This window comes from Drosophila mojavensis, unplaced genomic scaffold (genome assembly GCF_018153725.1).
Source record: "Drosophila mojavensis isolate 15081-1352.22 unplaced genomic scaffold, ASM1815372v1 contig_81, whole genome shotgun sequence".
Lineage (NCBI taxonomy): Eukaryota > Metazoa > Arthropoda > Insecta > Diptera > Drosophilidae > Drosophila > Drosophila mojavensis.
The window spans coordinates 2,976,650-3,002,207 of record NW_025318907.1 but is presented as its reverse complement, the minus strand read 5'-3'; the positions used below and the strand labels follow the sequence as shown (position 1 = coordinate 3,002,207).

The window sequence follows — 25,558 nt, the reverse complement described above, 5'->3', positions numbered from 1 at the left end:
CTATACAGAAAACACATTTCCCAGTATATTGCAAGCAATTCAAAGTGTATTTTATTTAAAACTTTTGTGGTGTAAAGTGCTTTATAAAATGTTGTAAAAAACGTGTATAGATAATACTTTATATATAAATAGATACTTTCATATAAATACTTTCATATACATATATACTCAAATGCGAGCGTGTAAATGTTTTCCATAAATTGGCACGGCTTTAAATCGAGCATGAACTACCTCTATATATGTATAAATATATATTGGTAGATCATCATACTATATAGGCGTATAGGCTAGGCACTTTAGTTAAATATTGCAGAATGAATTCAACCTCGTAATTGTGCAGTGTTGCATGGCTTGTGGAAATACTACATAGATATACCTATAAATCTGAAGAATCATTTGTGCGTATTATTGAAATACTGTTTGGATTGTTAGTTGCCTACGATTCAGGCTGGAATAATGCTGCGCACACAGGCGGGACTGCAGAAGGGCATGTCCTGCTTGACACAGAAGCGACCGCCAATCAAGGACTTGGCGCATTGAGACCCTGCGCAGACGAAGCACGGTCCATGCCAGTGGATGTCGCCCCAGGAGACGCCCTGATCGGCCGGTCCAATGGGTAGCTGGCAGCGCTTGCAGGTGCCGGCATAAAACTTGTCATAGCAGTCCAGACATAGCGGCATGTTAGACTTCTCATCAGGTATATACTGCTGGCCAGCCAGCGGCTCGTCGCACTGCAGGCAGCAGAAGTGCTTGATGTGATACGTAGCGCCCTCGGCGGCGGTATATTCCTTGGTGAAGATCAGTTCATCGCAGGCCTTGCAGCGGGGTATCTTCAACTTGATGGCCAAGTCGCGTCCACAGTAGACCTGGCCGTGGTGGAAGAAATAGACCAAATCCGCCAGCAGCTCGCGGCACGTCTGACACTTGAAGCAGCCCGGATGCCAAGCGATCTCCTTGCCCGCTCGCTCCGCCTTGACGGCCACCTCGCCGAACTCAATGGCCAGGCCGCAATCACGGCAGCTGATGTTCGAGACAGCGACTGCGCCTGTAGCTGCTGCATCTGCAAGTAGGAAATATCTTCATAGTATTAAATTTGATTGGTCTGTCCCACTTTACTTACCACCTGGTGCGCTTGCGTCGCCCACGTGTAGCTGCTGGAACTGTTCCGACATGGCGGCACAGTTGGGGTACATATTCATGTGCTCAATGCCTGGGATGCTTGTGAATTTGCCCAAACTAGCGTTTAAGTCCTCGCCCGCATGTCCAGGCGTCGATGGCTTCGAGCAGAAGCCCGAGTCGTGACTGGCGGAGTTGGTAAGCATCTCGTTGCCATAACTGATGTCGCCGCCAGCAGTGGCTGCGTTGGCCATGTCTGCGAACAGCTTGTCGATGTCGTCCAAAAGTTGCTCATCGTTCAGCAGCCAATCATGTACCTGTTTGAGCGGCTCCAGCAACTGGCATTGATCGTGCCGAATGCCCTTCTCCTGCAGCGTTTGAAACAGGCGATTATAGTAGGGCGCATTGGCCACTGCCGAGTGGAGCATGTGCTTGTCCACTCCCACGTGTTGTAGCTGCGCCTTAGTGGCAGGCGCCAGGCCATGGAGCTGATGTAGATTAGCCGTGGATACTGGTGTTGATGCAATGACAACTGGAGGAGCAGCCCGTCCGGAGCGAACCTCCTGTAGTGCCTGCTTCAAGGGCTCTGCCTGTACGATTTGCGCAAATACTGGGTCCCGGTCGTAGTCAATGTGGGCGGGCAGTCCACAATCGTACACAATGGTGGACACGCCTCCAAATTTGACACGGCGCATGGGCGTGTCCTGGCGCATTTGAGCACCAAAGCGAGCCGCAACCGGATTTTTTAGCGGCAATGGCGAGTGGAATGGCGTAGCTGGCGACGATTTGAGTGGTGTTGTGGCCATAACAGGCGCAGGACACACCGTATTGATCTCAGCTCTGAACTGCGGATTACTCACATACTCCTTGCGGAACTCAGAGATGGGCCCAAGGCGAGCATCCCGTGAAATGTTAAGGTTCTTTTCCTGCAAGTGGAAGTATATTGATTGATCAATAAAAAATGATTGCACTAATGCTGCATCCGTTACTTATTAAAGCCATTATAATTAGTTTGTTGAGCGTGCCATTTTATTTTCGTTGAATTTATGGGATATACATTTTAGTTTTGGTGAAAATTAGTTGAGGTAAAGAAACAAATATATGAAAATTCACCAAAGTAAAGTGGAGACTTCAAAGTCACCATAATTTAAAACGTGGAATAGAAATTGACTCAAGTAAATTGGAGACGTCAAATTCACCAAAAATTATATACACCTTAGTAGAAACATCGTCTTCAAAACACCACAGAACAAATTCTCCAAACATATACACATTAAATTCACCTAACAGATAATACACCATAATGAAATAACTAATGCTTATAAATTGCAATTTGCACAAGACAATAACTACCTGCTATTACACGAGCAACCTGTATTGTATGACAAATATCTAATCCACATATACTCCAATAAGAATATAAATATGCATAATGGAAATGGAAAGCTTGGCTAGTGCCAGTCTTACCTTCAACGATCCCAATAGCTTGTCGTAGATGACGCCATGCGTGACGAGGCTCTGCATGGAGGGCTTGCTGATGCCCAACAGTTTTATCTTGGTTTCGGCTCTCAATGCGGGATGTGCATCGAATTCGGTGGTAGAATCGCTCAAGGGCTCCGAGAAAGCCACCAGCAGCTTGGGTTGGGGATGTGCTCCTTGCAGGGATAGGGCATTGGCCAGCTTTGGATTGGCTAACAGTTCGTTCAGAGTGGCATCCGCAACCGGCGCTATTCCCAAAGAGTGGAACACTTTGCGGGCGGCTTCGGGCACGGCTGGCGGTGGTGCAGCTGGCAGCTGGGGCGGTACAATGTGCTCCACTTGAGCATGGGTAAGACGGCCTACTCGCACAACGATGCCCTGACCCACGCATTGGTCGCGCAGCTTCTGGACGTACTGCTGCAGCTGCTGGGCCTCGGTCTCTGTGAGATTGTCGCAGAGCGCGGCGTCCAGATCATGTGGCGGCACTTGGAACTCCAGCTGCTGCTTGCGTTTGTGGGCGGCGTCGCTGCCAGCAACAGGAATTTGAGCTGCGCCCAGTTTCTCCATATAATCCGAAATCACGTCCGGCGCGGCATTTGGTGGTACCCATTCCACCTGGACGGGCTGGCTGGCCAGGGCCTTAATCTTGATGTCTGTGAGAGAAGGATACACAAATATAGATCTATACGTCTATACAAATATCAGGGATTGTACTAACAGGCTGGCTTGGCTCGTATCTGGCCCAGAATCTCGAACTGCGCCCAGCCTGTGGCATCATCGTCCGTGCACATGTGCTGGTCCTTCCGGCACATGCAGTTACGACAGACCTTGCGCCAGAAGTGCAGATCCAGCCCAGGACACTTGTCCAGGCACTCGCCACAAGGAGCGCCGGCTCCTGACTCGTGGCCAAGTTTCGAACGTTTCAACAATTCGCGTCGGCTTTCCAGCTTGGACAGCCATTCCGGCGCCGTGGGCGTCTCGACGCAGGAGTTGGCGTTGCCATTGTTAGTTGTGGCGTTGGGCATCTTGTCAATTGGTCATTCCTTAAATACTGGTCATTAATTGGAATTATTAAATTAAATGAAATAAAAAACAAATGAAATGAATATTTCGCAAAGACAAAGCACTTATTAGTGTGACTGGGAGCCAATAATAAAAAATTACCAAAAATACCATGGCAAAGCGAAGGCACTGTTGCGTTTCGTTAAGTGTGGATTCAATTCTATTAGTTTAGACATCAACCTTTAAAACTCTCGCTCAGCTGATTTTCGAATTTCGAATGAAAGCTAACTTGGCTGCAGCTCTCTTTTGCTGTGCATTGTTTTCGCGAATCTGCAGCCCTCGCGAAAACCAAAACTTTATTGCCAGCCATTGCATAAAAAAACATACTCCGTGCAAAAACGTTTAAAAAATAGATGTAAAATACGTGAAATTCGCATACTAAAAACAATAAAGTGAAGCGTTGTAGAAAAAGTGATCTAAAGATCTCAACCGTCTTGGCTAAAATTTCAAGAAAATGCAATAAATGTATGTGTACGTAGTTGGAAACAACTGCGTCCCACTGAAAAGTGAAAGTGCAGCAGCAAGACAGACAGCAAGACGAGGAACGGACGGACGGTTGAACAAGCCAGAGAGTGGCAAAAAGTGGCCAACAAGCTGGCAAAGATCAGAAATCGTGTATAACTAAAGCGGCAATTGAAATAAAATTGTTTTAATGTGGGTTTTTTACCGGTCTCTCCTGTCTTTCCGCAACAAATTGACTTTGAATTTCGCACGGTGGTTGTTTTTGCTTTGCTGTATGCGTATGTGTGTTTGAGTGTGAGTGTGTGTATCAGGGGGTAGGTGGGGAGGAGAAGTTGCTGCATTTGAATTTGAATGCGTTTATGAAAACTGATTTAAGTGAGACTTTGTCAAAGGGTTGAAATATAAATACATACATATATATAAATATATATATGTATATATGTATATATCCATGCATATACTTACACTTAACAATTAATTGATTGATTATTGTAGCTGCCGTGAGGGTCATTGAATATCCATTAGCCAAATCAAACGCTGACTTGCCACCTGATTGACCCATAAACATGACCGAAAAGTACGACAGCAACGGCGACTATTCCGCATATAATGAGGACGATAGCAATGAGTACGTTGGCGGAAGTGGTGGTGGAAAGCCACGCAAGAGCATAGGCAGCAGCGGCGGCGCCCACAATGGCGACAGCAACGTCCACGATCATCGCGATCGCGATCATGGCGGCCCCGAGGGTAGCGGCAATGTGCAGCTGAACGAAAAGGCCAGCGAGTACATACGCGATTGCATGGCCGAGAAGAATCGCATGGATCGCAAGTTTCCCATTGCCGAGAAGCTTTTGGAAGGCGGTAAGCGTGTTTCTTAAATTTAATTTATGTGGCAGATAGTGAAATTTGGTGTTTTGCAGAGATTGAAAAGGTGCAGACAACTGGACGCATTCCGTCGCGGGAGCAGAAGTATGCAGACATATATCGAGAGAAACCTCTGCGCATATCGCAGCGGGTGTTGGTGCCCATACGCGAGCATCCGAAGGTGACTCATTGCTAGACATCTATTGTAGCCAGTTCTATGTAATCTAACTATATATAAGATACTCTGTTGCTTGAGATTTCATTCAGTTGGCTAGGTGGTTCATTTAGATAATATATATTTTAAATGGGTGGAAAGCTACAATCGTTACTAAATATATTATAGTAATTGAATTAATCTATAAGATTATTCAAATATCACTTAAATATTTGATATATCCATCTATTATATACAAATGTTAATACTCCAATCTCTTTTCTTGCAGTTCAACTTTGTGGGCAAGCTGCTTGGCCCCAAGGGTAACTCATTGCGTCGCCTGCAGGAGGAAACGCTGTGCAAGATGACGGTGCTTGGTCGCAACTCGATGAGGGATCGTGCCAAGGAAGAGGAGCTACGCAGCTCAAAGGATCCCAAGTATGCTCACCTCAACAGCGACCTGCACGTGGAGATATCAACGATTGCGCCACCCGCAGAGGCATATGCGCGCATCGCGTATGCCATGGCCGAGCTGCGCAAATATCTGATACCGGATAGCAACGATATTATACGGCAGGAGCAACTGCGTGAGCTGATGGACAGCACAAGCCTAAATGATAACGACTCCAATTCCAAGAGTAACTACAAAAAAATGACGCATATGCAGAACGCCGGCATTGGCGCTAATGCCATGGGGGGTCAGGGTCTGGTAAATTCAAGTGGTAGCGGTGGTGGTGGTTCCAGTATGTCAAAAAATTCGGCTCATCACAACTACAGGTAAATTTTATGGTTCCATTGGAGATTAATGATTAGCCTAACTCGATTTTCTTTCAATAAGCAGAAGCTCGCAGCAAGCGTCGTTTAGCAAAAATGTCTTGGCACCTAAGCAGAAGGTCATGTCCATCCTAGAGAAGGCCAGAACAGCAATGGATGAAACTTACGGGTGAGCTGGAAATGAAAAATTTTAGTTACCAATTACTTATAATTCTGATTTGGGTATTTTGTAGACGGGGCTATGACGACGGCATTTCCTATGATCCGCATCAATCCTACGACGCCTACAGCTATGCATCGCACGGTGGACACGCTCATGGGCCTCACGGACCGCCCAACAACATATTGGGCGGCGTTGGCAATATCAGCGGCGTCAGTGGAGGAACTCGTGGCGGTCACTATGAAACTCAAGATTATGAAACGGATTACTCACGAAGGGATTACTACCAGCATTCACCTGGATACGCAGGTACACATGAGACGGTTTTACATAGGCAATATTAGAGAATAGAAATACGAGCTATTGTATATTCGAAAGTTATGGCTAAACTTTTCATCAGTCAAGAGCAGTTATTATAGTTCTTTTAAGTAATAATAGTTCTTTTAAGTGTAATAGAATATTATTTGTCTAGTCCAGTTGAATAAGATGAGTTTTTTGTTTTATGTGTAGTTTGAGCAATTGAACTATTTGGGTTATCCATAGTGATCCCATTATACATACAATAGGTGTAATGTACTAATTATGTATACTTTGCAGCTAGCGGCTCAGTAGCGTCATCAAATCCAAACAATGCAACAGGTATAAATTCGAACCACAACCGCAGTCATGTTAACAGGTGAAATTTGTTGGGTTCGAGAAACGCGAGCAATGGAGATGGTGTGAGAAGCATAAGGAGTGTGACAAGTCCTATACCGAAAACCCACTATATGACCCGATTCATTAACAACAGTAGCAACAGGAACCACAACAACAACAAACGCAACAGCAGCTTTGTGCAAGTGGAGTGCAGCAACAACCAAAAGGAATCCAACAACAAAAAGAGCAACAGCACGGGCAGCCACAAGGTAACAGCTAGAGACGAGGCATATTGCAATAACTTTGAATTGATGTATTCTGATATTAATAATGAGTATTTTATAATACAGAAGCAGAAGCAGCAACAACAGACACAACAACATACTCCACAACAATTGTTGACAGTGCAACATGAACAACAGCAACAACATTCACAACAAAATTACCCACCGCACAACAGTTACAACCAAAACAACAACAACAACAATCATTTAAATAGGAATAATAAAATCAATTCCAACGATGTGAAAATTAAATCAGTTTCTTTATCTACGAATGTGATGTATGGCCAAATGAGTGCTTCAGTTGCCGGCAAACGCACCATCCACAGCAGCCAGAACAACAACAACAGCCACAACATTCACACATTAGGCAGCAAAAACAAGAACAACATGCAACATACCCAAAACAACACAACAACTTTAACTGCGTCCAGTATGCTATTAGTAAGGTATTAAACAAAACAAAATAAAACAAAAAGCAGTTCAGAGCACAATTAATCAAATGGATATTACAACCATCCCTTGTTCAGTCCAGTACAGTATTCCTTCATTATTCCTTGCACAGCCAAAGCGCATGTCACAGCAACTATTTGAGATGTAAATACGTAGACAGAGTTCATAATAATGCCTGCTTGTTGAAATATACATATCCAATGCATATGAATGATCATATATACTTAATTATATATCAATATTTATTATCATGATAAACTATTTGTTTGCATTCACAAATAGGCGCTGCTGACTTAATACACAATCCACGAACACAATTGACATTTCTCTAAATACTCTTAATACTTGCATTCTCTTACAGCCCTTCCATTCCTTCGCTTCATATTCGTGAGATTCCGTTCTTGCCAGTGCAGTTTCTCTAAACCACATTGAAAACTAAACAGATACAATAACAAAATACAGTTAAACAATAACAACAACAAACAAGCAACCACAACAAATCGAGAGCAACATCACAAATACTTTGTACACTAAATGGAAAGAATATTTACAAACGAAACCTCTAATATATACTTATATATACATACGTGTATATACTAGATACAAACATATACAATATATACATTAAAATAATTAACATAATATATATGTAATATATATATTTTTTTGAGTGCAAGGAAACTGTTGGATGATAATACAGCTGGATCAACAAATTGATATTTTAACCTTGTGTTGGCTGATGGACGATGAACGACAGACAATTTATGCCAAGGATATATTGTCCGGTTTTTTAATCTATATTTACACGAAGAGCAAAACATCTTTAAGATATTCGTAATAAAAGTGCGTGCATAAATAACAAATTATCAAGAGATATAACCGTTAAATAATTAGAAAGGTACAGCTTAAAGCTGGCTATGATACTTTAACTTATATACATAATACAAAATACTAATATACATATATTTATTATAAATATTATAAATCGGCTTAAACAACAAACTGTAAACATTTCTCGAATACGTACGTACATATATATTTCTGTATATTATGCTCGATCTTCAGAATTGAAAACACATTTTCTAAAAACTAACCTAACCTAAAACTACAAAAATTCAGTTATGAAATATCAAATCAATTCGAATACTTATATAAATCAATGATTTTTACAACTTTCAATAATCCCACAGATTATTTTGCTTGTTAACATTTCTACGCTGAAGATCGGACATATATATATTTAAAGATATATATGTAGGTGTGATTGTGCAGTGGAGCAGTAGGGCTGGAAATCTATGAGATTAATTACTTAAAACTATATAACTGGGCACACTTAAAATAAATTAAATATAACTATATATACAAATACAGAATTCAATATTTACATTCGAATAACTAAATCGAACAAATGATTGACAACATAAAAATAAAAGTAAAACTAAAAATATATTTATAAAATATTAATATGATTAAATACTCGATAACTTAATATACAATACGTATTTATATTATTCAGAAATTGTGAGACGAAGCCCATATGTGGATAATGCTGCAAATGATTACTTTATTGAAACAACAAACAAAACTATTAAAAAAGAAAAATAATACTCATTGAATTTACATAACTTATTGTGTGCGAAGTCAAAAAGCTCAAAAACATAATTCCCAATTGTATTTTCTACTTTAGTAAGCTCGCGTAAAATAATTTATTGCATATTGCCTAAAAATTGTGTGATGAAAAGCAAAAATGTTTCCCGAAAAGATATACAGCACATGCCAAAATTAAAATAGAGTTTGAAATTATAAAATGAAAGACAGTTTGTGCCAAAATGTAATCAATGGAGCAATAATATTTTCTGAAACACAATCTTCCAGCTCGATAGACAAAGTCGGACTAATCAAATGAATACTTTTGATTGCCCCTCTAAATGATTTTCTATTATTACTATTATTTTGTATGACTTGTAAGCTGAGCTAATTGATGCAAATATATAAAAAAACTCTAACCTATTGTTAGTGATGTGTATTCATAACGAAATCAGATAATTATATCTTGTCCAAAAAAAAAAAGCAAGAAAAATATTTACTTATAACCATGTGAACGTTAAATTGTTAAAAACAATTAAAATCTAGTTTGTAAAACAATATCAGTAAAAAAAGATACATACATTTATTTCAAGTAATTATTGTTATTATAGAAATAATAAACAAAACATACTTAAATCGGTTCCAAAAACCTTAATACTGAACTTTAATAATATATATATATATGTTTATATATGTAAAAGATACTTAAATTGAATGGCAAGTTAAAATACAATTTACAATACAAACAATAATATTCAATACTAAATAAAAACTTCCCCGCCCTATAAAGATTAAACAATAAAACTATGAAGACAAACAAATATTGAGTTATTCTCATTAATTATTTCATGTACAATAAAATAATGAAAATAATAATAAAAATATTTAAAATGTATGCTGAAAACTTTTTGTGTACGCATTATTTAAAAGGATAAGAAAAATATACGAAACATGTTTTTTTATTTTGTTTTGTCAATTTGACAAACGTATTCGAAATTTGCGCACTGTCATAAGCTGCTGATTATATCACCTTATTTAGCAAAGACACAAACCAGAAGTGACAAATACCCATCGAAAAGTTCTCTATGAAAAATTGTAATTAATTTTTGATCTCAACAGAATCGAGGGAATCGAGGACTCTATATATTCATTGTTAAAGTGTATATTTATTTTTTATAATTTATTCAATAAACTTAAAGTAGTTTTTATATTGCTGCACAATAACCGACTAGAGTAAATTGATTTAAAACTAGAATTTGTAAAAAGTGGTGGAACTCTTAACGTATGCTGAGGTCCCAAATCCTTCTGCAATATTCGTTTTACGTACAATATAATTGCAGTAAATTGACTAGAATGTCCCAAATTGGGACTTGTTAGTGCTCCTCTGCTTAGGCATGCAACAGTCCATCGCTCTGGCCTACCAGCTTTCCGAGCAGCGCCTTGTACAGCACGGACTCCGTGGAGATGCCCTCGCTTTGCAGGAATAGCAACGTTTCGCGTGCGCACATGGCGAAGCCCAATGCTTCGGCTTCACTGCGTCGATTTGGGACTGCGGGTTGAGCTGGAAAGTTGGCTGCCACTTCGGCATCTGCTTGCACTTCCTCATCGCTATCAAACGCACCGGCCTCACGCTCATCCAAATCATGTTCAAATGAATCTAGCTCTGACTGCAACTCCATGATCTTTTGCAGTGCCTCAAGCAAAATGCTATTGGGCGCATCGCCAGCATGGATAGCAGGACTATGTGATTGCTGCGCTGGCGGTGTATTAGATCTGGAATCCAGTTCCAAGCGATGGCGTTTCTCGGCAGTTGACTCAGTGTCCACATCTTGCTGATGCTGCTGGTCCGCTTGCTGAGTCCTAAGCTGATCTGCTCGTTTGCGTTTCATAATCAATTTTCCAGACATAGGAGATCCTCTTCTTCAGTTTTCGTCGTGTTCCGAATATATACTGTAGTTCGTTTTGCTCCGCGGCACAACCTTCGTTCACCTGGCGATCACAACAACTGAGCATCGAGCGTCGAATGCACCCCAGCCGAGCTGTTGCAGGGAGCGCGATCCTGAAAGCAACCCCAACCAGCAATAAGAGACAGGCGGGCATTAAGGGATGTGCCCAGGCTGGAAATTAAAGGCAACCGAAAAATTGTTGCAGCTGTTTAAATTTGTCGGCCGCTGCCGGCAGCTGGAGCGGGAAGGCAACAGGATATAGGCAGGATATGTGCGCTGCAATCGAAAGCAACCCCTGACAATCTGCTCTCTAACTGCAGCGGCCTGCTATCTCGTCCAGTTCCCGCTCACCCTCGCCCAGTATTTCTGTTGTCTCGTGGCCGTACCTCTGAGTCGGTCATCCTCACTTTCGTCTACTCTACTCCCTTTCCCCGTTGCGCAGCGTAGCGCATTCGACATGTCGTTGCTAGCCATACCAAGCATTTGCAGCTGGCACGCTTCACAGCCATCTCTTCGATTCGATTTCGATGGCTACAGACTGCGCTTTGACCTGTCATTGTAATGATAAGTGCACACCCTATAAATACACTGCAAATCTAGATTCACATAATATTAAAATACTTATGCAACTCTATATTACTAAACGCATTATATAAGATCTCATCAATAGGATATAATTTTTCTTATACTAAGACTATCTCAATTAATATTTAAATTAATTAATAATTTTTCTGTTTTATTAACTTTGTTTATTTTATTTGAATTATCAATCTCAAAATTATGAATGTCTTAAAAACATAGGTACATTATGAGGAAAAATATTTTATTTTATTTATATTTTATTAACTTTGTTTATTTTATTTTATTTGAATTATCAATCTCAAAATTATGAATATCTTCAAAAACATAGGTACATTATGAGGAAAAATATTTTTGGTAAAATCTAAATTTACATATTTTTTCAGTGTATTTCATAGCAAACAATATTAGAATAGCAAATACATATATGTATGCACAACACAAAAGTTTTTTATTAGGAGCAACTAAATTTATGATTAGATCGTATGTATGATAGTTTAATACAGGGACATAGTAAAGTACAGATTGAAATATATATTGAATATATGGCATAATATTTAATTTAATTACATTATGCAATAAATTTATTGTAATTTTGATAATTTTGGATTATAGAATAAGTTGTATATTATGTATTTGAAAATATCAATATTTATTATATGATATAGTTTTATCATTTATATATGAAATATAATTATTAATTAATTCTGAGAATTCACATTTAACTGCAATATGTGAATTGGTGATTATTCAAATTAAATGGAAGTGTTGAGAGGTAGACTTAAGCTTCCGTACATTGAGCAATTGGCATTATCAGATCATGCTCTTTGCAACAAATAGAGCAAACTTATCGCCCGAGGTACCTGTTTAGCAAAAGAAAGAGAGAGAGAGACAGCAAGAGATTGAAACAGATTTAAAAGATGTTTTCTAACAATTTGATTTTAGTTTACTGGCAGATCGAGGGACGAGTGCATCGAAACGTCTTTGAAACGTCGTTGTATTAAAAGTCTACTCTAGCCTACAAATATTGCAAGCATTAGAGTGAGCAAGAGTGAGAGTGTACGTAGCACTCTTTTTGTTTTAATTATAGTTAATTGTTGTGTGATCTTGTTCAGATTCTCATATATTCTGACTGAGAAGTGACAATGACTCTAGGGGGACTTTCTTGCTAAATTTATTTTAATTATTTGCAAGCTGAACTCATTGTAAATGTGATTTAGATATAAAGTGTAATCGTAAAAGGGTTAAAATTGGATCAACCTTATCTTGTATCCACGAGAGGAAACATCTGTAAAGTCTATTTGAGATCACCTTGACTGCCGTAGCAAAATTGAGACGTTACTGAGGTAGAATTGTATAAACGAGCTAAAGCTTGAGATTTTTCATTTCAGTTTCAAAATGAGGCTATTGTGTATCTTCGAATTTTGCATGGTATTTGCTGCATTGATTCGCGCGAATCCCATTGAAAACTCAATCAATCAAGTTACTGAGTTCACTATACTCCACAATAATGATATTCACGCAAGATTCGAGCAGACGAATAAATATGGCGCAGTATGCACTCAGGAAGATGCCAATATGAATAAATGCTTCGGTGGCGTCGCAAGGGTAGCACATGTGTAAGGTTGGCTGCATACTTCTGCTATATTTGTATATCTACAAATTTATATATTTTTTCAGAGTGCGAAAATATCGCGAGGAGGCAAAGAATGGCGGTACTCCCGTATTATACTTAAATGCAGGTGATACATTTACCGGAACTCTTTGGTTCACGATCTTCAAGGATAAAATTGCTAGCACTTTTCTCAACAAACTTCAACCGGATGTGCTGGTAGGTTAACTGACTACCACAATAATCTCCGTTCAATAACAATTGCCGTGTTTAGTGTCTTGGAAATCACGAATTTGATGAGGATATCGAAGGCCTTGTCTCATTTCTGAATGCTGTAGACTCTCCAGTTGTTGTGTCGAATTTGGAGTATTCAAAGGAGCCCGACCTGGCTACCACTAATAAATTGAGCAACTCGACAGTTCTAGAGATTAACGGGACTAAAATTGGCGTAATAGGTTATCTGACGCCAAAAACAAAGCAGGACTACATCAACAAAGTAGAATTCAATGAGGAAATCACATCCATAAAGTGAGGATACACCAGTTGTCGCTTTTAACTATTTTCACTGATTCATTTCAAGTGCTGAGGCTGCAAAACTAAAGGCACAGGGGATTAACATTATCATTGCTTTGGGTCACTCAGGATACCAAAAGGATCAGGATATTGCCAGAGACTGTCCCGATGTTGATATAGTCATTGGTGGTCACTCGCATACCTATTTAGATGCCAATCAACCTGTTGCAGACAAGAACGATGCCAATCCTGAAGCAGTGCGAGGACCCTATCCCACTACAGTGGTTCAGAAGAGTGGAAAGAAAGTGCCTGTGGTTCAGGCCTACACCAACACGAAGTATTTGGGCAAGTTGCAAGTTAAGGTAATAACTAAAGTTTCATTTGACTTACTTATACTAAACAGAGATTTTGAGCACAGTTCGATGCGTTTGGAAACTTAATTCAATTCGCTGGTGAGCCAATTCTTTTGAATGCCTCAGTTCCGCAGGAGCAAGATATGCTGGATTTACTGGATACTTTTCGTCCAAATATTACGGCCAAAGGAAAGCAAGTTATAGGTCACACTAAGGTACATCTTGAGGGAGGTAGTATCTGTCGCTTGCGAGAATGTAATCTGGGTAACTTGATTGCTGATTCTATGGTCTACTCTCGAATGTTGGAAAACAAGGGCGGCGAGTATTGGACTGACGCAGCCATTGCTCTGATTGCGGGTGGTGGTATGTACTACGTAGTAGATAAATCAATGATGGTTCTCCTATTACAAAATCCTACATATTTCAGGCATACGCACTTCCATCAAAAAGATTGCTGATGGCTCTATAACTTTTAGAGACATGGCTGATACGATTCCCTTTGAAAACCGTCTGCTTGTAACACGCATTAGCGGAAAGACTCTGCTCAATGCCTTGGAGCACTCAGCGTCAGTTCGGAACAAAGACTCCAACGGCGGCTTTCAACAATTATCTGGCATCCGTGTGGAGTACAACTACGATATGCCTGAGGGACAGCGAGTAACTTCCGCTTTAGTACTCTGTGCCCAATGCAGTGTTCCATCCTACAGCAAACTCAATGAAACGGAATTCTACAACATTATTGTGACCGATTTTCTTCTGAATGGCGGAGATGGATTTAATCTCATCGAAAAGCAAGATCAGTTCACTGAATTATTGGAGAACGATGATAAGGGTGCTCTACAGCAGTATCTAGAGGGTCACAGCTTTATTTATACCGGAATGGAGAATCGCATTGTTATAACAAAATCATAGATTATTCTCGCAAAGTTCTCAATAAATATTCATTTCTATTTCCAATAAATCTATATATGAATATACCTTTTGAACGAATTATAAAAAATATAAATATATCTTATAATTTATTAATGCTTTTTAAAGGCAAATAAGGAATTATACTCATGTGTTTGTATAGTATCTATTAAAAATTATTTTTAAATAAATAAATACTAGTGCAATTTCTCTTTTTGAATTCATGACGAGTAAAGTGATAATAAAATATTTTAGCACTTTTAGCTAGAATGTGTCATAAGTAAATTCGGTGAACTGCTCGATAGCCAGTTAATGATTGTGGACTTGATTATTTTATAAATTAAACAGACTATCTAGATTCCTCTAATAGTGCACGCATTGACGAGATAAGATAAACAGTTATTTACATCAGTGTCGCCATTTCGATGTTGAATAAAAAAATCAAATAAGAACGTAATTTATTTACACATTATAAAATGTGGAGGCCAAGGAAATAGAAGAATTCAAAACTATCTCGCACATGTGGATGTGAGAAGTTTAGTTCTTGCATAAGAAAAATCACAGAGAGAGAGAGAGAAAGATAGTGAAACAAAATTCAGTAAATTTAACTGGCAGCTTGATCCAATGATTTTACCAGATAAACTGCTTCAATTCCTTACGAATATAGAATATATTCTGATCAGGATGAGGAGTTGCTCTGTTAGTTATGTTCACCTGCTCATCCTTATGAATGTATCGATTTCTTAGAAGAACAAGGGCAAAATTAATGACAATTTTTTTAGCAACGGTATTCTGCAGTATTTGAAAAGCTAATACATTCGAATTGTAGAGTCGTATGAATGTTCTTATAATGAATATTCCTATATACATAATCATAAACAAAATTCCTCACTATTTTTTAGAAAACTTCACTGAACTGTGATTATTCTGCTGGACCATATTTATATTACAAAATATGGCAAGCTAATTAGTTAAAATACTTTGAATATAATATAATATATAACATATGAATATAGTATAAGTATGAGCCAAACCCTAAAATACCGTAGCAAATGGAAGCAATCAGTCAAAAGTTTTATATAAAAGTATTAGGATATTCCAGCACGGAAATTGTCAGACGTTGAATATGTTGTGCCATATACCAAAAACAAAATCTTTGTTGTGTATGTAGGCATATGAGTGTGTACTGTATTCTACATATGTATATGTATATATATAAAATAATAAATTTGAATGATAAAGTGAGACGTGTTTCAGATTTTCTGATGATTTACAATTGGGAGCACAAACATGTTGCTTTGTTGTCACATTGATGAATTAAATATTGATAGCTGAAGAAGTTTTTGGAAACCATAAATAACACAGGCCAACTTGATGAAATTTATTTGTGTTATTCGAGAGAATGGCTCTATAAGAGCGTTATTTTTCCTCCCCTTTGTTCATAAATATAAATATTATAGAAAGAGAGATATAATAGTTGGTTAAGATCAACTTTAAAGAGCTTCAATTATAGTCCCATGTACACAATCAATGAAAACGCTTCCGCAAAACATTTTTGGTTACTACATTTTTTTTGGACTGTGTAATGTTTGCTCTAGGGATATTTATTTATATATTCTTGAACTTTTTGCGACTGGAAGTTCACAAAGCGGCTGTTTTTTGGTATTTCGTATTGACACTAAAATATGAGCTATGAATGTGTATGAGTATAAATATTTGAATGGTTGCGAAAGTTACAGTAGCTAAAACAAATACACGAAAAGAGCATGTGTGTATGATTGGATTGTTGTTGATGTTTGCGTGGGAACGTCACGTTCTGTTGAAGCAGCTGTTTGGGATAAGTGACACTTTGTAGCTCTTTCGTGCTTGTGAAATAACAGTATATTCTATAGGTATACATTCATATTTATATATGTATTTATAATATTCTGCAAATTGTGAATACATTTCTTTTTATCAGCTAGCTAAGTGAATTGACACTCGTTGCTATACAGATTCGGCAGGTGATAAGCGCTCTATCTGCTTGACAAATGCGAAAAAAAAATAGCAAAAAACTAATACATATTCGAAGAGATAATCGGAAAGAGCAATAATTATTAGAGTCGTAGTGCTCGTATCTACTGAGCAAAAACGAAATACAATACAGCTATTAAAAATCATTGCCACTACCTGAAACAGAGCCAAAAAAAACACAAAAAAGAAACGGGAAAAACAACAGCAACAATAAAGAGGCAGTCACAACCACGCGCTGCTCGTATCGTAATCGTTCGCTCCTCAGCTCAAGTGTTTCGGTTATAGCCGCTGCTCCATACGATTTCGGGCCAGTTTGTTGGCGGATTGTGCGAGAAGAGCATGTAAGTAGCAGCGGGCCTCAGCGATCTGTAAAAGCAATTTAAGAGCAATTACCTGCGCCAGATGATATCGTGCAAATGTCAATTGTATTATTGTGCAAACAAGAAATGAGAGAGTGAGAGAGAGTAAAGTACTTGCGGTATATAGCGTCCATCATAGATTCATTCTTTTAGCCTACGCAGAAACATCCGCTAATTGTTAGCCATTCATATATAACAATAGTACTTGGTACATATTATATACCTAACTTTTTGTTATACGTAATAGTAAATAGAATTAGAAAATATTTCATAAATCAATATGAATGGACAAAAACTCGAGTTTTGACGTTCCACGTATTTCATTCGCGTCATTCATGTGTATTGGCTCAATCTACCCAGTGATTAGATTTAGAAGCTATAATAAACCTAAAGATTGATTTTTTTTTGTGGTTTTTGTTTTTGATAAGCTTTTCAGATAACAATTTTGGTGAATTGAATATGACATTTAATTTCACTTAGATATTAATGATAATAAATATATTGAATATTCTGATTGACTTATCACTGCATTGATAAGCCTAACAGAGCGCAGAGCTTATACTTACTTATTTGCTGACAGCTGCAATTAAAATCTCAGATCGAATTGCAAAAATAAAAAAAATAAAACTGATATATACCACGTATTTATATGCATACTTACATAGCTCTTCAGGTCGAGTATGACTTATCAGTTGATTATCGTGGCATGTACTTTGCTGTTGAGCCACACTTATGCCAATCCCATCACTCCGAAGGCCAGTGTAGCCACAGAGCTCATTATCTTGCACAATAATGATATGCACGCAAGATTTGAGCAGACAAACAAGAATGGAGGCACTTGCTCCAAGGAGGATGCCAATACGGACAAGTGCTACGGCGGATTTGCACGTGTTGCCACCGAGTGAGTAACTTAACTCGACACGACTGAACGATGGTTCATTGTATACTCAAATTCTTTCAGAGTTCGCAAATACCGTGAGGAGGCCAAGAAGGGAGGCACACCTGTACTGTATTTAAATGCAGGTGACACCTACACCGGCACAGCTTGGTTCTCAGTCTTTAAGGACAACATCACTAGCGCCTTTCTCAACATGCTACAGCCTGATGCTATTGTGAGTGCGATTTGGATTATAAATTTAATTTGTTTAATTTATTGTTTTGTTTGTATTTTCCATTTGATAGTCGCTAGGTAATCACGAGTTTGATAAGAATGTGGAAGGCCTAATACCGTTCCTTAACGCTGTGGAGTTCCCGGTGTTGGCTTGTAATTTGGACTTATCGAAGGAACCAGATTTGGCTGCCGCTAAGAGTCTGGCTAATTCCACGATACTGGAGAGCAACGGAGTTCAGATTGGTGTGATTGGTTATCTGACACCAGATACCAAGGATCTTTCCTTCCAAAACAACGTGGAATTTGCAGAGGAAATTGTATCAATCAAGTAATTGCGCTTGAGACTTTCTTGTAATAATTATGATAACTCATGACGAAATTATCTACTTCCAGTGCTGAAGCACAGAAGTTAAAGGCTCAGGGCATTAAAATTATCATTGCTTTGGGTCACTCAGGATACCAAAAGGATCAGGATATTGCCAGAGAGTGTCCCGATGTTGATATAGTCATTGGTGGTCATTCGCATACATATTTAGATGCTAATCAACCTGTTGCAGACAAGAACGATGCCAATCCTGAAGCAGTGCGAGGGCCCTATCCCACCACAGTGGTTCAGAAGAGTGGTAAAAAGGTGCCTGTGGTTCAGGCCTATGCTTACACAAAATACTTGGGAAAGATTCATGTGCAGGTTAGTTGTGAATAGACTTATACATGGTATAATTTATGCATAATTTAAGTCACACTTTTTCGTTTTTAGTTCGATGCCGAGGGAAATTTAATTGAATTCGATGGAGCGCCAATTCTGTTGAATGCATCGATTTCTCAGGATCAAGAGCTGCTAGATTTGCTCGAAGTCTATCGGCCAAATATCACAAGACTAGAGGAGAAAATCGTGGGCTACACGAAGGTCACCCTAGAGGGCGGAAATATATGCCGCTTAAGGGAATGTAATCTTGGCAATTTGATTGCCGATTCCATGGTTCACGCTCGGGTGCTAGAGTACAAGGGCGGCGACTACTGGACGGATGCACCCATAGCTCTGCTCCAAGGAGGTGGTAAGTTTGACAATTGCATATTTTAATATTCCCATGATATATGAAATGTTTCTCTTTTAGGAATACGAGCATCCATTGACAAGAATTCAATTGGTTCGATTACTGGCAGCGATATTATAACAACCCTTCCATTCGAGAACGCACTCTATTTGACACGTATTACTGGAAAAACGTTGCATGCAGCCCTGGAGCGATCGGCGTATGTGCGAAACCTGGACTCGAACGGAGGCTTCCTTCAGTTTGCGGGTTTACATGTGGAGTACAACTACGATATGGAGGAGGGTCATCGTGTGACCTCTGCTCTCGTGCGCTGTGCCCAGTGCAATGTGCCAAGCTATAGTAACCTTAATATGTCTGCCTACTATAACGTCATCGTATCGGAGTTTTTACTGAACGGCGGCGATGGCTATGTTCTCATTGAAGAAAATAACCCGCACACTGAGCTATTGCAGAAAAATGATCAATTCGCATTTGGCGAATATTTGGAGGCGCGTCATTATGTTTACCCCGAGATCGAGGGTCGCATCGTTATCATTGGACCCAAGGATGCTGCTGGTAGCATTTTTGGCTCTGTGGCCTTAATTGTATTGTCTTCCTTGATCACACGTTTCTTTAACTAGTTTATAGCTAACTGTAACTATATCTGAACAGAATATCTATCCCAACTCTTAAATGTAAAGAACTCAAAAGTTTGAATTTATTAGATGATGAATGTACAATAAATATCATAATGCCCTTACAGCTCTATAGAGCAATATACAATGCATTTTCTAGCCATCAAAAAGTCATTCGTCTCACTTATATTAGTAGCAGCACGTGTGGCGGAATACGTTAAGTAATTCTCGTGCATGAGCAAATACTAGAACGGAGCAGTCGAGACGTTAACAGATTACGTTTATGTAGTACAGTTTGTTATCATAATAGCTTATAACCCAATCTCAACTTGAGATAAGTTAATTTTTTATCACTTCGAATGTTTTGCAATTTCGAGATTAACATATATGTACATATGGTTTTAGTCTGAGTTTAATTATATTTACAACTTTTATTGTATTAATTGTTTAAAATTTGAAATGATTAAGAACAATTTTAAAATAGTATCTGCCCTTGTTGTTTAAAATGCGTGAAACTCTTTTACTATGAAGCTGTGTATGCTTATCGTGATATTCCCTGCATAAACTAAACATGTGTTCAGTTCTGTTTGTCTGGAGAATGTGAGCTCTAAAATTAAATCCTTTTCACAGACACTTTACTTTAATTTCCGATTCAATGCGTTTACGAATTACAAAATTATTCAATTTAATTTGAACACCGGCCCGACGTCACTGAAACACATTCAACAATGTATGTATGTAGATTGCACAAATACAAACATGTACATGCCTCTGATATGGCACTTAGAGTGTCGATATGCTACAGCTAACGCAACGGTAAGTTATTCCAATGATGCACTTCGTTTCATACTTCCATTCCCATGCCCCCGCTCACTAAGACTCTCACTTGCACTCTTACTTAGGCACTCTCATACATTGGATTCTTACTCTCACTCTCACACCAACTGTCTCTCCTTGCCTTTCTGCGCCAGAACGCTCACCTCTCGTCTCTCTTATTCATCGCTTATCTTTATTTGGCGTGGATGTTGCGCTGTCGTGGGTGCGCTTAAATTTGCGATCGATCGAATGGCAACTCAAGCAGGGCGTAAATTATCTTAGCTGCACCCATTCTAATCATATGTATATTACATTCTTAATCTCACTCTCTGTTCTTTCAAAGGTCACCGCGCACGCCGGTCTCTGTGCTTTGCTTTCTTTTCTCTCTACTCTGCTCACCAATAAGAACCGCAAGTATATCACAATTTCTATAAACGACCGATCGGCGGTGCACTCAAAGAGCGCACGAAGTCTGCGCCTTTGTGTGAATATACTCGACTCTCTGGCGGCATTTGCAAGCCATCGAAAATCAGACAGTGCGACTGTGGACGTCGGTTTCAACGGTTGGTTCGCTAACAGCGCGAAAAAGTTGTTTTTGTGATCTTCGCAAATGTGAAGTAGCATTTGTTTACATCAGCGAGGAGTGGTCCTGTTCCCAGGCAACCAATAATTTACAGTTTTCATAATCGATTTGAATTTGCCTATTGTAAGTAGTCTTTTCAAAAAACTTTGGTATGGGGTATACACATACTTTTTGAGTGTATATTAGAAAATAAACAAACCTTCGTTGAATGGTTACCTGCTTTCAAAGTAATTGCTTGTATGTTAGGTAACGGTTCTGAGTTTTCCATGTCATGGCAATTGTGAAGCGTGAAAATTGGTTTTTATGTGATTATTTTCAATTATTTTAATGATTACTGAATAATATATAATATGTTATTGAATTGTACAAAATAAGTTTATATCATGCTAAAAAACATTTCAAATGACTACTAATTTATTGTGACCAAAAAATATAAAAGTGGCTAATTGTTAAAGTAAATGTTTTTTAATATATATACGAAATGTTAAAAGGAATCAATCGGGCTATATTATATATTTAATATCATATTAATGTTAATCGGGAATTTAAGGAATAAATTTGATGTTTATAAAAGCACCTCGGCAAGGTATTTTAAGAAAACAACAGCAGGAGGTTTTAATTTATGTGTTATTGACATCTAAGGAAAATGACAACGTAATTTTTAAGTGAAAGCAGTATACGCTACAAGACTGAATACATTTTAAATCATTGTTAAATAATCAAATTAGCTGGGCTAAAAATGTTTACAAAGCAAAAACTTGTTTATTAAACTGTAACGCTCAGTTTTTGTGTGGCTTGCTCGGAAATAAATGTTGAAGAGGCAATACAGCTAACTTGTTTTATGAAAGATAAAACTATTAACTTTACTCAATAGATGATTGTAGGAAACTACAGATACATATATACTTATAATATATTCGTATATATATCTTCCAATTAGCAGTTGACAAAAAGATAAAATCATACTTTGTTCAACGACAATAATCATTTGGAATCAGCAAACATAATATTTGATTAAGTTGTTTATAAAGATTGCAAATAAATGAAATATGTATTAAGCTTGAACTATCTCAAAACAAGATAAGTTCACTTCAGAATAAAGTTTTTAAAACCACACATATGTAATTTATATGATAGTTGAAGTCCCTTCAAGGAATGAATATTAATATCAAGTAAAAATTGGTTTACTTTTACGACGGACAAATATATAATTGTATTAAAAAATAATTGTTAAATGAATGACTACAAGAATAAATGACTCTTGAATAACTAAATTATTTATAATTCTATCTTTTTAACGCCATTACGTTGAGAACCTAATAATTATTATACACAACATTTTTTGATCTTGTGAAATTTATGATTCATATATTGCATATTAACCTAGGGAAAATACGTATGTCAGAGTATTAAAACAGCTTTGATAATCTATAGATAAATAGTTGAAAACTTAATCAGAGAATTTAGCCTGTTATATATTTATAAATGTTTATACTCTATCAAAGTAAATTGGGCTTATAAGAAACAAGCACTTAGTTAACAAATCCAATGAAATACTTATTAAAATTTTTTTTTTTTTTAATGGAATATAGAGATAAAATGATTATTCTATGGAAATATTTGGCATTTCTCTGGTTACATGCCAATTGGATAACGGCAAATCCTATAAAAGTGAAGCCTGTGGTAGCCACTGAGTTCTTAATACTCCACAATAATGATATGCACGCGAGGTTCGAGCAGACGAATGTCAACAGCGAAAGCTGTTCGCCGGAGGATGCCAAAAGCAATAAATGTTTCGGCGGCTTTGCGCGTATAGCCCATGAGTAAATTGTATTAAAAATATGTTATTACTTGGCTGATGAATATTATTTTATTACAGAGTGCGCAAATATCGTGCTGAAGCTAAAAATGACGGAATTCCGGCATTTTATTTAAATGCCGGTGATACTTATACCGGAACAGCATGGTTTGCAGTCTTTAAAAATAAAATTGCCAGTGATTTTCTCAACAGACTGCAACCAGATGCAATAGTAAAAAACACATAATTAAACTGCACTTAAATGATTTATTTATTTAGTATAATTTTATTGCAGTCTTTGGGCAATCATGAGTTCGATGAAAAAGTAGAGGGTCTAATACCATTTCTGAATGACGTAAATTTTCCAGTTTTGGCCTGCAATCTGAACCTTACCAAGGTACCCGAAATAGCTGCCTCCAAAAATTTTGCCAATTCAACTATACTCGATGCAAATGGCACAAAAATTGCTGTGATTGGATATTTAACACCTGATACGAAAATGCTTTCAATAAAAAACGATGTGGAGTTTAATGAGGAGATTGATTCTATCAAGTAAGTATTCTAAACTAATGTTATGATAATATCGTTAGATACTGTAACTCGAAAATTTAAAAATAACTCTTAGTACTTTTTACTCATGCACATATATCAAAGTTATACATAAGTTGTACAATTTCAGCGCAGAGGCAGCTAAGCTTAAGGCACAGGGTCACACAATTATTATTGCTTTAGGACACTCTGGCTATAAAAAGGATCAGGATATAGCTAAAAACTGTCCCGAAGTCGATATCGTCATTGGCGGACATTCGAACACATTCTTGTTTAATGGAACAAAACCAAATGTGGAAAGTATCGACGGTCCATATCCGACTATAATAACACAGAAGAGCGGAAAACGAGTTCCTGTCGTACAGGCCTACGCCTATACAAAGTATTTGGGGAAATTACATGTGAAGGTAAGTGGAATCTAAAACAGATCTATGAAATATACATTGAGATTTTTTAACAGTTCGATAAAGATGGAAATCTAATTGAATTCGATGGTTCGCCGATATTACTTGATGCTCGTATAGCGCAAGAGAAGGAGGTACTAGATCTGTTAGAGATGTACAGAGAGAATATTACTGCCCTGAAGAAGTCTGTGATCGGCCATACGAAAGTGTATTTGGAGGGGCGTATGAAATATTGTCGATGTGTAGAGTGTAACTTGGGAAATCTAATTACGGATGTAATGATATTCAGTCGTGTGCTAGAAGATCAAGGAGGTGATTACTGGACAGATGCAGCTATTGCTTTATATCAAAGCGGGGGTAAGTACGTGCCGTAAACTCAGAACAACTTTGATGTATGAAAGCTCTTATTTAAGGTATACGTAGTTCAATCGAACGAAAATCCGATGGCATTATTACACAGAATGATCTGCTTACCGTACTGCCCTTTGAAAACGATCTTTATATCACACGAATTACTGGCAAAGCTTTGAGGATCGCTTTGGAACGTTCCGCTGCATATAGGTTCAGCGATTCAGATGGAGCATTTCTTCAAGTATCCGGCATTCATGTGGTCTACAATCCAGATATGCCAGAAGGTAATCGAGTTGTATCTGTGAAAGTGCGCTGCGCCGACTGTTTAGTGCCATCGTATAGCTATCTGAACGAGAGCGCCTACTATAAAGTGATTGTGCCAAAGTTTCTGCTCGATGGTGGCGACGGATACATTATGATTGATCGAGCTAATCCTGTGTCTATACGTATGCAAAAAACTGTTCGTGAAGCAGTTCGTCAATATCTGCATGAACATAAATACATTTATCCCGATGTCGAAGGTCGCATCCAATTCATAGGCTCCGGCAAAAGTAAATCGTCGGGATCTGAGTCCATAAAAAACACTTTGAGTTCCTTAGCATTGATGCTATTTACACTTGTAATAAATCGTATTTTTAATTAATTCTAAAATGTATATATAAACATAGTATTTATTGGAATATCAAGTCATTTCAAATATGTGCACAATTTAATACTCTGACTCATTGCAACCATTGAAAGCAACGTGTTGTATGTATACTATACTATTATTAAATTTTTAAGAAGTTACACAAACTTATAACTAAAACTAATTTGTATGAATGCATGTAATGCTTGAAGAAAAATTATATGTAGAAAGGCCAAATATTAAGTATAAATTAATTTTTGGTGCAGAATGTATGAATATATCTGTTTTAATTGGATATTTACCTGGAATATAGCCTTGAGTCGATTAAGCGAACGAA

At 37.9% G+C, this 25,558-nt stretch overlaps 6 protein-coding genes across 7 annotated transcripts; 4 read left to right on the top strand and 2 right to left on the bottom strand.

Moving 5' to 3' along the window:
- Positions 1-24: 24 nt before the first annotated feature.
- Positions 25-3,749, bottom strand: LOC6580582. The gene is made up of 4 exons (XM_002006375.4): positions 3,314-3,749; positions 2,584-3,248; positions 1,121-2,042; positions 25-1,060 (listed from the first exon to the last, which is right to left on the bottom strand). Exons 1-4 carry the CDS (start codon positions 3,618-3,620, stop codon positions 444-446), a joined length of 2,511 nt encoding a protein of 836 aa, XP_002006411.1. The 5' UTR covers positions 3,621-3,749; the 3' UTR covers positions 25-443.
- Positions 3,750-3,921: 172 nt separating this feature from the next.
- Positions 3,922-9,664, top strand: LOC6580581 (KH domain-containing, RNA-binding, signal transduction-associated protein 2). The gene is made up of 9 exons (XM_002006374.4): positions 3,922-4,122; positions 4,615-4,980; positions 5,040-5,164; positions 5,427-5,914; positions 5,979-6,080; positions 6,145-6,380; positions 6,669-6,976; positions 7,058-7,437; positions 7,803-9,664. Exons 2-7 carry the CDS (start codon positions 4,686-4,688, stop codon positions 6,749-6,751), a joined length of 1,329 nt encoding a protein of 442 aa, XP_002006410.1. The 5' UTR covers positions 3,922-4,122; positions 4,615-4,685; the 3' UTR covers positions 6,752-6,976; positions 7,058-7,437; positions 7,803-9,664.
- Positions 9,665-10,174: 510 nt separating this feature from the next.
- Positions 10,175-11,047, bottom strand: LOC6580579. The gene has a single exon (XM_002006372.4). It carries the CDS (start codon positions 10,933-10,935, stop codon positions 10,417-10,419), a length of 519 nt encoding a protein of 172 aa, XP_002006408.1. The 5' UTR covers positions 10,936-11,047; the 3' UTR covers positions 10,175-10,416.
- A 1,455-nt stretch (positions 11,048-12,502) lies between these two features.
- Positions 12,503-15,008, top strand: LOC6580578 (protein 5NUC-like). Of its 2 annotated transcripts, XM_032730060.2 has the most exons (7): positions 12,503-12,612; positions 12,945-13,172; positions 13,234-13,384; positions 13,440-13,693; positions 13,746-14,040; positions 14,097-14,394; positions 14,459-15,008. In XM_032730060.2, exons 2-7 carry the CDS (start codon positions 12,952-12,954, stop codon positions 14,941-14,943), a joined length of 1,704 nt encoding a protein of 567 aa, XP_032585951.1. In that variant the 5' UTR covers positions 12,503-12,612; positions 12,945-12,951; the 3' UTR covers positions 14,944-15,008. The 2 variants fall into 2 exon arrangements, with proteins under 2 accessions (XP_032585951.1, XP_032585952.1); XM_032730061.2 differs by lacking the exon at positions 12,503-12,612 and having other exon boundaries at positions 13,046-13,177.
- A 2,174-nt stretch (positions 15,009-17,182) lies between these two features.
- LOC116804074 (protein 5NUC-like) lies at positions 17,183-20,235 on the top strand. Its single transcript, XM_032729812.2, has 7 exons — positions 17,183-17,294; positions 17,978-18,213; positions 18,274-18,424; positions 18,495-18,751; positions 18,817-19,111; positions 19,181-19,478; positions 19,539-20,235. The coding sequence occupies exons 2-7, from the start codon at positions 17,993-17,995 to the stop codon at positions 20,096-20,098; spliced, it is 1,782 nt and encodes a 593-aa protein (XP_032585703.1). The 5' UTR covers positions 17,183-17,294; positions 17,978-17,992; the 3' UTR covers positions 20,099-20,235.
- Positions 20,236-21,434: 1,199 nt separating this feature from the next.
- Positions 21,435-25,493, top strand: LOC6580576 (protein 5NUC). The gene is made up of 7 exons (XM_002006369.4): positions 21,435-21,614; positions 23,084-23,314; positions 23,371-23,521; positions 23,585-23,841; positions 23,969-24,245; positions 24,299-24,599; positions 24,656-25,493. The coding sequence occupies exons 2-7, from the start codon at positions 23,091-23,093 to the stop codon at positions 25,234-25,236; spliced, it is 1,791 nt and encodes a 596-aa protein (XP_002006405.1). The 5' UTR covers positions 21,435-21,614; positions 23,084-23,090; the 3' UTR covers positions 25,237-25,493.
- Positions 25,494-25,558: the final 65 nt, after the last annotated feature.